Source organism: Musa acuminata, chromosome BXJ2-9 (genome assembly GCF_036884655.1).
Source record: "Musa acuminata AAA Group cultivar baxijiao chromosome BXJ2-9, Cavendish_Baxijiao_AAA, whole genome shotgun sequence".
Lineage (NCBI taxonomy): Eukaryota > Viridiplantae > Streptophyta > Magnoliopsida > Zingiberales > Musaceae > Musa > Musa acuminata.
This window is the reverse complement of record NC_088346.1, coordinates 935,277-946,632: the sequence shown is the minus strand read 5'-3', so window position 1 is coordinate 946,632 and position 11,356 is coordinate 935,277. Positions and strand designations below refer to the sequence as shown.

General features: G+C 38.3%; 1 protein-coding gene across 1 annotated transcript; it reads left to right on the top strand.

Annotated features, from left to right (window-relative positions):
- Positions 1–10,369, top strand: LOC135622285 (probable metal-nicotianamine transporter YSL6). Its single transcript, XM_065124009.1, has 8 exons — positions 1–458; positions 1,362–2,042; positions 2,359–2,531; positions 4,685–4,782; positions 6,087–6,224; positions 7,085–7,274; positions 8,536–8,668; positions 9,274–10,369. Exons 2-8 carry the CDS (start codon positions 1,475–1,477, stop codon positions 10,200–10,202), a joined length of 2,229 nt encoding a protein of 742 aa, XP_064980081.1. The 5' UTR covers positions 1–458; positions 1,362–1,474; the 3' UTR covers positions 10,203–10,369.
- The last annotated feature ends 987 nt before the right edge of the window (positions 10,370–11,356 follow it).

Genomic DNA, 11,356 nt, shown 5'->3' with positions numbered 1-11,356 from the left:
CAACTTTGCTTGGGAGGCTGTTTTGCATCACCACAACCACTAATTATGCTGCAGCGGTGGAGTTTCCTCCATCCAAGAGTTCACGGACATGCGCGGTCAAGGAGAGATGCAAAGCGCGAGTGCAACTGAGCTTTCCGATCATTGCCCGACCAACACAGAAGGCGTAGCAGAACCTCCGGCGGACGAGATCCCTCCATGGGAGCAGCAGATAACAGTGAGAGGAGTGGTGGTGGGAGCCATGTTAGGGACCTTCTTCTGCATCGTCGAACACCACTTCAATCTGAGGGTAGGCCTGGCGCCGTCCATCAACCTGGCTGCTGGACTCCTCTCCTACTTCTTCATTTCCCTGTGGACGCGCACTCTCTCGAAGCTGGGATTCGAGGTTTCTGCCTTCACCAAGCAGGAGAACACCATGGTCCAGACCTCCATTGTGACATGCTATATGCTTGCTTTTAGTGGTAATCAAGTAGTAACTCGGTGCCCTCTTATTTCCCGATTGCTTGTCTTATCTAATGCCCTACACTTCCGCTGACCGACCAGGCACCAGCTACCATTCCTTTGCTGCTGCACTAGTGAATTGGTTTCCATGCTAAAGTAGTTCTTTAGTGACTTCTGCTTGTTCAATATGTTCTTCATGTTGTTCTTATCGGTTTTAGAAGATGTAGGTTAAATGAATCTTAATCATCGTCAGAATAGTATATTCAGGGTGAAGACTCCACTTCTTATCGTGTGTGATTCATCAAATCAATATTAGATCTCTACTAAGGATATTCTCGACTTCATCATGTATAGTTTAGCGAATATGTATATTTTAGTTCTAATGAGTCATGTGAAAACAGGATTTGAAATGTTGCCTGCTGATGTGGTTATGCCATCACCCTCCCATCGATGCTTACATTTATGTGTCAGGTCCACCTCGTTTATTTCTTTGACCGCCGACTCCTATTCCCAAATATAGTGTATCGATAGCTTGGCCTTTCACATCCATCAAAAGATAAAGGTGTTTGTGCAAAGCTATCGACGTGGAGTCGACGTCAAGTTAGCTTAGAAAAAGCGATAAACAAATTGCCTGCTTGACATACATTTGAGGTCTTTTAAACTCCTTCAAATTATGATTATGAGAAAGCTTAGATGCTACTAATACGAGCTAAATGACAATATAATCTTAGTTCCGTTGCAACTTTTTGTGAATGGTCAGCTGGATATTGATGCAAGTAATGTAGCAAAAACATAGGTCTATCCATCAAAATCGTTCAAGTTCCTAAATTATTTACTATTTAATTTTTAATATAATTTGGTCGTCAAAGCTTTATTATTATTATTATTATTATTATTATTATTATTTTTTTTTTTTTTTGTAGATGAGGATGAAATATTGGACGGTATCATCACCGTCTCTGCGTCGTTTAGACGATTGGTTTCATCACAAAGTATGAAACAAAGAGCCTCAATCATTATTCGGTAACAGTACCGGATGAGTCACCACACGACCAACTACCAGCCAAACGGAAACGCTGACAATGACCGCTTCAGCCGTGACGTCGACCGCCAGAAGGACCAATCGTGTTCCGTCTTTCCTTACGCCGCTGCTACGCTCTGTTCCGAGGAAACCCGCACAACCGTCCTATCGATTCCCCCTTCCGCATCGATTTCTCCACTGCCCACGGTCATCACCGGCGAAGCGATGGGAATGGAGGTGGGCTCCGCGGTGGAGATCTCGGAACCACTCCTGCCGCCGGAGAAGACGGGGGGCCTCGTACACGCTGAAAAGATCCCACCTTGGAGGGAGCAGATCACCGTCAGGGGCTTGCTTGTGAGTACCCTCCTGGGGGCTCTGTTCTGCATCATCACCCACAAGCTCAATCTCACGGTGGGAGTGATCCCGTCGCTCAACGTAGCCGCTGGCCTCTTGGGGTTCTTCTTCATCAAGAGCTGGACCGAGCTTGCATCGAGGATTGGAGTCTCGGCGAAGCCCTTCACGAGGCAGGAGAACACGGTGATCCAAACTTGCGTCGTGGCCTGCTATGGATTGGCCTTCAGTGGTAACTGCTAATATCGTTTCTGTATTGGGATTTGTTGTTCCTTTTTCGTCGCATGTCGAATTTGCAGAAATAGGGCTTTTATTTCTCCCCTGCTTTCTTTTCACGTTCTCTTTGATCTTGGCGATGCATCCGGTGATTGGTGTTGTTTTGTGATGAGGCTACGTTGTCGGTTCGCATGGTTAATATGTTTCTGGGGCTATCACAATCTTCTAAAGTTCTGTGTTAGCTGTTGAATGGCACAGTTGATCCTTGTGATTGTGGTTTATGGGTTAACATTTCAGTTAAGTATAACTATTAACCAACATCTCCTTCACAGGGGGGTTTGGGTCGTATATGCTTTCAATGGATCAAAGGACGTATGAACTCATAGGAGCTGATTATCCTGGTAACAGAGCAGAAGATGTTAAAAATCCTTCCTTGAGTTGGATGATTGGTTTCATGTTTGTTGTGAGTTTCCTCGGGCTTTTTAGCCTCGTGGCACTACGTAAGGTATTTGCAGCTATAATTTTATCGGAATTTGGTACTATAACTTAGTTGTGTTGTTGGATGCATTCTATGTATAATGTTAGTTGGGATTTGTTGCAGTGAAATATTCTTTATGTTGGAATATGTTTCATGGATCATGTTAGCTTCTGATCATCATTTTTCTGCTAAGGTATTCCACCACCAATTTGTTGACTGAGGTAGGTAAATAAAGCAGTGCTGCTTTTGCTTTGGTTCCATACACATCTGACGTTCTACATAGTTATTCCCATAACTAAGGAATCAAATATTGGTAAAGAACTCTCAGATAAAACAGAACGAAAGTTAGCAGCAGGACAGATATAAATTAGTCTATACAAGGTTTCTGCAATTGGGTCCAGTTCAGGATTGAAGAAGGAGATCAAATCGTTGCTTTAATTTTAGTTGTGTTAAATACCACATGATGACTAAAGAGACCCAGCTTGGATCACAAATTGATCAAAGGTGGTTTTAGGCTGGAATAGGCCCTGTAGATTCTCAAATTGACTTAATTTGGATTCATCAAGAAGCGTTTTGTGACTAGAAGCATATTTGTCATTCTGTTGTTGTCATCACCGAGTCTAGGTAGGACTGATTAACTATCACACTCAATGATTGCTACGACTAAGTGGATATCTCTCTCTGTATAGAATGTATAACTTTTTAGCTTTATATGGTTCAACAATGTTCCAACTTTTTGGGGTTGGTTACATGGATCTTTTCCCTCCAGTAGCTCTAATTGGCATTTCAAATGTTTTTTTTTTTTACTTCTGTTATGCTCAAACCAATGCCGAGGAGCTTCATGCTTCATCTTTATTGTCCATATTTCATCTATTCTGCATGAAGAAAAATACTAGAACATTCAACTATCAACATGACGAAGTATACATACTTAGGAATTAGAAAATATATTTTCTAACAATGATTACCTGTATTGACCCTTCTTTTCCTTACTTTTTCTATTGACCAAAACGAATAAGCTTTAAGAAAAAGAGACATTAACATGCAAGGTAATATAGAGTTTTATTAGTATTGAAATTGACCAGTGATTTCATTTCATAAATTTCTGTCTGTCATAGACAAACTTAATATATTTGAAAATGGATTAGTTTTAGCTTTTAGTGTTTCATATGAAGTATTTATGTACATGGATTAAATTTAGGTTGTTGAAGCCATGAAACCTCTCCATAATTAGATTACATATGTTTGAAATGAACTTAATAACTAAATGTATAATTAGGTTTCTGTCTGCAGTAAATATAGACATGTTTGTACAAGTTTATTCATCAACCCAATAGTTTGGCTTGAATGTAGTACGCAAGGAATATGGAGATGTATGACATTGAACCTGTCATCATAGCAGAGATATATATAATTTGGTATTGTTTTGGAAATTGCATAAGACAATTAGTTAGGAATTGTATTAATGTATTATTGCAGTTTACTATTTTGCTGAAAAACTTTTATGCCAAAATGCAAATTTCAACATTTGGATTTACTATCTTAACTTTCACTTTACAATTTCTTAGTCCAATGCACTGTTGGATTTTCTTTTGTTTGCATAGAATAAAGTTCTAATCAGTTGTTATCTGCTAGCCTTGAAGTTTCTTTTGGACAACAAAAACCTGATAAGATGAATAAATGGTCACTAAGTACTGTTGTTGAAAAGCCTTATAACTGTTTGGTCTTACAAGCTCTCTGGTTTCTTGATACAGAGACTGAATAAATTTTTCGTTTGGCAGCTTAAAGAAGCTTTATATTATTATTTTTTTCTACCTTTGGGGAAACCAATTTAGTTCAACACAAATCAATACATTGTAAGTATCATTTTATAAAAGGTGAGAGAAAGCTCGGGGTGATTATCCTTGAACCTCATTTGTGAGAGTAGATCTCATAACGGTCACTTAGACCCTTTCTCATGTCAACTTCTTTGTTGTCTAATGCCTATAAGTTTCTAAAATCAACAATCATCTATTGCTTTCAGCCAAAAAAACATCTATTGCTTGATGATTACCAGAGGTTTTAATCATTTAGAAATTTAGTATGTCCCATCTCAAGTGGTGTTTAAACCTTTTCTTTAAAGGTTTTATTGACATTAATAAAGTATCATTCCCATATATTTACTTGTTATGATGTTGCAGGTTATGGTAATTGACTACAAGCTTACATATCCTAGTGGGACTGCTACAGCTTTGTTGATAAACAGTTTTCACACTACTACAGGAGCAGAGCTTGCTGGGTATATCTATTTCCTTGTGCATCTAGCTTGAGATTAACTATGTTGAGTGCTATTCAGGCACAAGATAAATAATGTAAATGTATGATTTTTTTTTTCTTTCATTTGATATGACTTTCATGCACTAAATGGCCTCAGAAACATCTCAAACATTCTAGAAAGCAATATAAACAAAGCTTCCACTGGGAAATTTTGGTAGCTTATTTGATTTTCTCTGAAGTTTGGTTTTTTTTTAAAAAATTCTTGCAAGGTTGTTAAGTAGTAATGATAAGTTAATTAAGATCCATATCTAATGACATTAAGACATGACTTTCATGCACTAAATGGCCTCAGAAACATCTCAAACATTCTAGAAAGCAATACGAACAAAGCTTCCACTGGGAAATTTTGGTAGCGTATTTGATTTACTCTGAAGTTTGGTTTTTATTAAAAAAAATTCTTGCAAGGTTGTTTGGTAGTAATGATAAGTTTATTAAGATCCATATCTTAATGACATTAAGATATGAAATGGATTTGCTGGGAGAACACAGAATAGTAGCTAACTGCTTCCAAGAACTTTATAGTCAACGTTGAAATTGTTGATGAGATTGTTTAAGATAGTAACTCTTGCCCTGAGTAAGAGAAACATCCATCAAAATGTTAAAGCTGCAACCAAGAAAAGGATCGTAGTGTTATCTGCTGCAAACACTATATGTTTGAAAAGAAAATATGCCATTATTTTTCTACAAAGAAGGTGTTCCATGAGAATGCCATCATTTTTCTTCTGACCCATGACAGAGGATGCTTGCAAGGTAGATGTGCTAATCAAAATTTGAAATTAATAATCCAGACACATTGTTTGATTTTCTCCTCTTCCTTTGTATGGTAAAGTGGTGATTGGCTTCTTTATGCTGTATGATCAACTTTCAAGCTCATTTTTGAAGTAGGCTGGGATTTTCGGAGCTTCTCCCAGCTCACACTATGGTAGCAGAGGTACCACCGTTAAGATCTAGGAGTGTGAGCAGCACGAGCTGAAAGGCTCTCATACTGTTTTGGGTGCAGGGGGCATAGATGCCAAACCTGACCCCTATCCATCATCGCAGAAGCTGTCCATTTGAAAGATTATGGTTCTCGGGTATTCAATCAATTCATCCTCCAAATCAAGGGGAGAAATAATATTAATAGTTGTTGCTATATTGGTTTAGGTTTTTTAGTTCCTTCCACAGTTAAGTTGCAACATGCAGAAACAAGAAGATAACTTCTCTAGCAACATGAACTCCATAATTTTCATTAGCTAGACATGTTGATTATTATGTGATATACTGCAGGAAACAAGTTCGTTGCCTGGGAAAGTATCTGAGCATAAGTTTCTTCTGGAGTTGCTTTAAATGGTTCTTCAGTGGTGTAGGAGATTCCTGTGGCTTTGACAATTTTCCCAGCCTCGGACTTGCAGCATTTAAGAACACGTAAGTGTTTCTGCCTCAACTTTTGTCATTATTTTTTCTTTGCATTTGCTAAGTGAAAGTACATGGAGAAACATTGGATTTTCTGGCTGCATCGTCAATGGCTTTGATCTTATGCTTGTGTCTTGGTCTTTGTTTAGTAGAATATCTTAGCTAGTTTATATATGAATTGACTTTAACATATCTGTTTTTTCCATGTAAGAATCTTTTCTTTCTTGTTTCACCTTAACTGAAAATTTGGAGAATTTATGACTAAAAAACTGTTTGATGTAGGGCTTTGCATATACACCACTGCAAATCGTAATATTTACTTTTGCAATTATGTACTGTGACTGTGTGTGCTTCGATGCATGTGGGAGAGGAGGGAAGGGTAAAGGAGAGTTGATGCAACATATTACATTGCTACAATCAAGTTTTTGATAGTGTCAAATGAAAATTTAAATATTGAGTTTCTACTTTGATGAACATGATTTATAACATTTAAAAAGCTTAGACACAAAACATCATGTGGTTTTAGTACTCTTTTATTTGTTCATCGAGCTAACAGAAAATTAAATGTGAAACTTGCATTAAAGTATGTTATTTGATATACTGATTGAGGATCCAAAGAATCTTGCCTGCCAAATGTTTGTCAATTCACCTGAATCATCACCCAAATAAAGAAGAAGAACATTAGATATTTGTATATAATGCTGGCTGTTGAGGGATGACAATGGATTTGCATGTCTCTTTTTAAACCTCAAATTATTCTCTTTGGTAGTGCAAATGTTAGAAAGAGATCCAATTCAGGCAAGAACCTCTATACCAGAGAGGAAGCACTCATCTATGTTCCATCTGATTATGGTTTACATTCCTCAATGCAGATTTTACTTTGATTTCAGTCCAACATATGTTGGATGCGGTCTCATCTGCCCACACATTGTTAATTGCTCTGTCCTACTTGGAGCTATCATATCTTGGGGTTTCCTTTGGCCGTTCATCGCCACAAAAGCTGGGGATTGGTATCCAAATAACCTTGGTAGCAATGACTTTAAAGGCCTCTATGGATATAAGGTATGACAAAATTTTAGTGTTCAATTTAAATATTTGCTACAGAGTCATGAGGAAATTTCCTATCTATATGAAGCTTTAAAAAATATAAACAACACATGAGTTTGATGTTGTAGGACTTGTATGGAAGTATGGAACTGTTATTAATGTTCATCAACTTTGTGCTAAGGCATTGAGAACAATTACAAGTAAAGAGTTCGGCACACTTCGCTATAGTAAAGCTGGTCCTGTGGTTGGATTAATGAGAGAGGCTGGCTGAACTGAAAAGAATTTGCACCCTTAACACTCAGAGTTGGTTGTTTATCTTCAATTCTTGATTTTTTTCATCACTAATTTAAATAATATTTTTTTATTGCTCATTTTTATGATTAATTTGGCATTAGTATTTCTAGGTTTTTCAAATCTTTCTTAGAAGACACTACCAACCAGACTGACATGGTGTTCAATGGGTAGCATAATGTGGCTTACCAAAGAGGCCTTAGAGTTTTTTTTTATTTATTCAGTAGATTTGTTTTTTATAAGTGAAAAGGAGAGAGGAAGAGTGGTGGAAATTGGTCGAGGGAATAAATAAAGCTCTATAACTTTCTTACAAAAAATTCTTTTATCAAGGCAATTTCCAATGTAATTATTCTCTTACACACTCAACTTCATGAATCTCTATTTATTTATAGTAAAAACATTTATTAAAATGCTTACATTCAAAGTCATGCACTATTGAAATATTCATACATCATTTCATAGTATCCCTATTTAACATACTTTTAATACATCTATTTTATGGTGTCTCTTTTCCAATATAAGATGTAAGATAAATAAATTAAGTTTATTGTTCGACCATTCTTGCTAGGCAAGTATACTGGATTGGACATTAGCTTCTATTGCTGAGTGAATTTGATTAATCGCTTGTAAGAATTTCAATTAACGAAAAATCATCTCAAGGCTTCGAGGGACATGGGCTTATATAAAGTTCCAGAGTGATAAGTCCATTGATAACTGCATCTCAAGGCATAAAGATGGAATTTTCCCTTCAAATTATTTACCACAATTTTCTCCAAGAACCTAGGTTTGATATATTTCTCTAAATGTGGCACCGCTTGGTTGTTTTGACCTTATATTGATTTTGTTTGTTTTATATATTTTAAAATTATTTCATGTCAATGGAATTAAATTTTATCAAATTTTGACTTGCTAGTTTTTTGTCTAACCTATTACATGAGTAGTCATTTACTCAAGTTTCTAATATCAAAATTTAACTATGTTCCAGGTTTTCATTGCTATCTCTCTTATTCTTGGAGATGGTCTTTACAACTTGATAAAAATAGTAATCATAACTATCAAGGAATTCTTGAATGCGTGCTCAAAGCAGACAAGCCTTCCCCTTGTAGTGGCTCATCAAGGTAACCTATTTCATTGATGTATTATAGATGCACTTTTTTATTTTAACCTGTATAAACAATAATCCCACTTATTCTGAAAACTGAGACAATAATAATTATTTTTGATATTAACCTTCTTTAGTGGACATCACACGACAAAATGAAAGAACTGAAAATATCAACTAGAGGTCTTGATCTTTGATAGCAAGTTTATGAGGTAGAATCTTGTATTCGCCATGTGCCTTTGCAAAATGAAAAAAAAAAGAGACTAAAAGAAATTAGAAATTGAAAAAGGCCTGTTTATTAGATTGGTTTCATGCAGAACCAGAGGCTCATACCACATACTAACAAAACAACTGGAGTTTCGTAATATATAACATGAGTTTACTTCTAACAACTTGACCTGACAATAGTTCTTAGAAAAACACTGCTCAAAGATATTTGTCTTGGAGCAGTATTGGATGAATTACGGTAAACATGATTGTAACCAAAAAGTCTTCCTGCAGATGTTCTGTAAACCAATCCTTCACAGAAGATCCAGTTACTAGCATGTAGTTTGTGCACATTATCAGATGTTCACAAAATATTACATTTTAACTTTACGTCTTGATCTCTGCTCTATGTAGATGATGAGAGTTCGAAACTGTTAATGGAGGAAAGGCTGCGGAATGAAACATTTGTGAAGGACAGCATACCATCCTGGTTTGCAGCCTCTGGTTACATTGGTCTTGCTGCTATATCCACTGCAACGATACCGTGCATCTTTCCGCAGATGAGATGGTACCTAGTCCTTGCATGCTACATTGTTGCGCCGGCACTGGCCTTCTGTAATTCCTATGGCACTGGTCTCACTGATTGGAGCCTTGCGTCAACCTATGGGAAGATCGGACTTTTCGTCTTCGCCTCACTAGTCGGAAGCAAGGGCGGTGTCATCGCTGGGCTGGCAGCATGTGGTGTTATGATGTCCATCGTGTCTACCGCTGCCGATCTGATGCAGGATTTCAAGACAGGTTATCTTACCCTATCCTCTCCTAGATCCATGTTTGTATCCCAGTTGATTGGCACGGCATTAGGTTGTATCATAGCTCCTCTCACTTTCTGGCTCTATTGGACTGCTTTCGATGTCGGAGCCCCTGATGGAGTGTACAAGGCTCCATATGCAGTCATATACCGAGAAATGGCTATTTTGGGTGTCGAAGGCTTCTCAGCGCTGCCAAAGCACTGCCTGGAGCTCTGTTGTGTGTTCTTTGTTGCTGCGCTTGTGATCAATCTTATGAGGGATGTGACTCCAAAGAATGTATCCAGTTATATTCCGATACCGATGGCAATGGCAGTGCCTTTCTACATTGGAGCATATTTTGCGATCGACATGTTCGTTGGGACCGTGATACTGTATGTCTGGGAACGGCTGAACCGGAAAGAGGCTGAAGACTATGCCGGAGCGGTGGCTTCAGGCTTGATTTGTGGTGATGGAATATGGACCGTTCCATCTGCAATCCTGTCAATCTTTAGGATTGATCCCCCAATCTGCATAAACTTCACTCCTAGCAGCTGAACAAAGGGCAGACCTGTGTCTGTGGTTGCCATATGTAGAATGTATGCCACTGTGCCATCTGTAAATGGACATAGCATTTGATGGGCTATTGGTATCATCAGTTCAATTATGCATGTACGAATCAATTGTCATGCGTCAAATAAAATATCTGTATAAGCTTATAATTCTTTCGGGAAAGGTAATTCGATTATATTTTTCTGAAGAACAGTTGTGCCTATTTTTGTGGTTCTGTGCAGTGCCAGAATGTTTCCGGAGCGACAAAGAGGGGATTTGAACGTACTTGTACTTCTCTCGAGGGTTAAAAGCTAGAATTAGACTGCCGCAGGGATGGCGGCGTCTCTCTCTGTGTTGGCTTTTCCTTCTCCTATTTAATCTATTAGTTTTCTCTATGTGGCGCGTGTCCCCCCCTCACACCATTCAACCTGTCTCCGGATCCAGAAACGCACCTCCTCCTCGCCTTTTTAACTCACCTTCTTCTAATTTGTCGGTGATCGAGACTTCTCGCCCTTGTTCTTCCTCGATCCACCGTCTCTGGCCACCTGCGATCTCCCTCTCGCAGCATGGCCATGGATATGATCGACAGGTTCTTGAACTAGTCCTACCTCCCTAGTACTTCTTCAGGCTTTTGTCGTCCTTCCTTTCCTCTCCCTTCGCCGAGGACATGACCCACGAGGTGGTGGTCATCACGGGTGCCTCCTCCGGCATCGGCGAGGCAAGTGTCGTCATCCCCCTCTCCTCCCTTCTTTACCTGCGACCTTTTTCAGTGGTGCATTCACATGCATGCAACAACAAAAAAAAGAGAAAGAAAGCATTAATCTTATCTTCTAGATTGTCAACATATCTTCTGGAAGAATATATAATTTTAATCAGAATTTAATTAATTCTTAATATATCTAATCCTAAGTTAATTGTGTTATATAATCTAATATGAATTGCTCGAAGATCGCTTTGGGGAAGTGACATGTCGACGCAGGTGACCTGTTCCGATGCCTCAGGTCGAAGCTTGTGTGTGGTGGTGGTGGTGATGACGACGATGGGCAAAGGAGGTGATGAGATTAATAAAGAGAGGTCGAGTGATGATTTCAAGCATCGATCGAGTAGAAGTTTGTGTAATGGAAATCACAAACTTGATCCTTTGTGATTTCTTGTTTGAT

Bases quoted from the DNA above. Each gene is read 5' to 3' on its own strand.
- LOC135622285 (XM_065124009.1), top strand. From the start codon at position 1,475: ATGAGTCACCACACGACCAACTACCAGCCAAACGGAAACGCTGACAAT. The intron at 2,043-2,358 runs GTAACTGCTAAT...TCTCCTTCACAG, and splicing joins CTATGGATTGGCCTTCAGTG to GGGGGTTTGGGTCGTATATG. The intron at 8,669-9,273 runs GTAACCTATTTC...TGCTCTATGTAG, and splicing joins CCTTGTAGTGGCTCATCAAG to ATGATGAGAGTTCGAAACTG.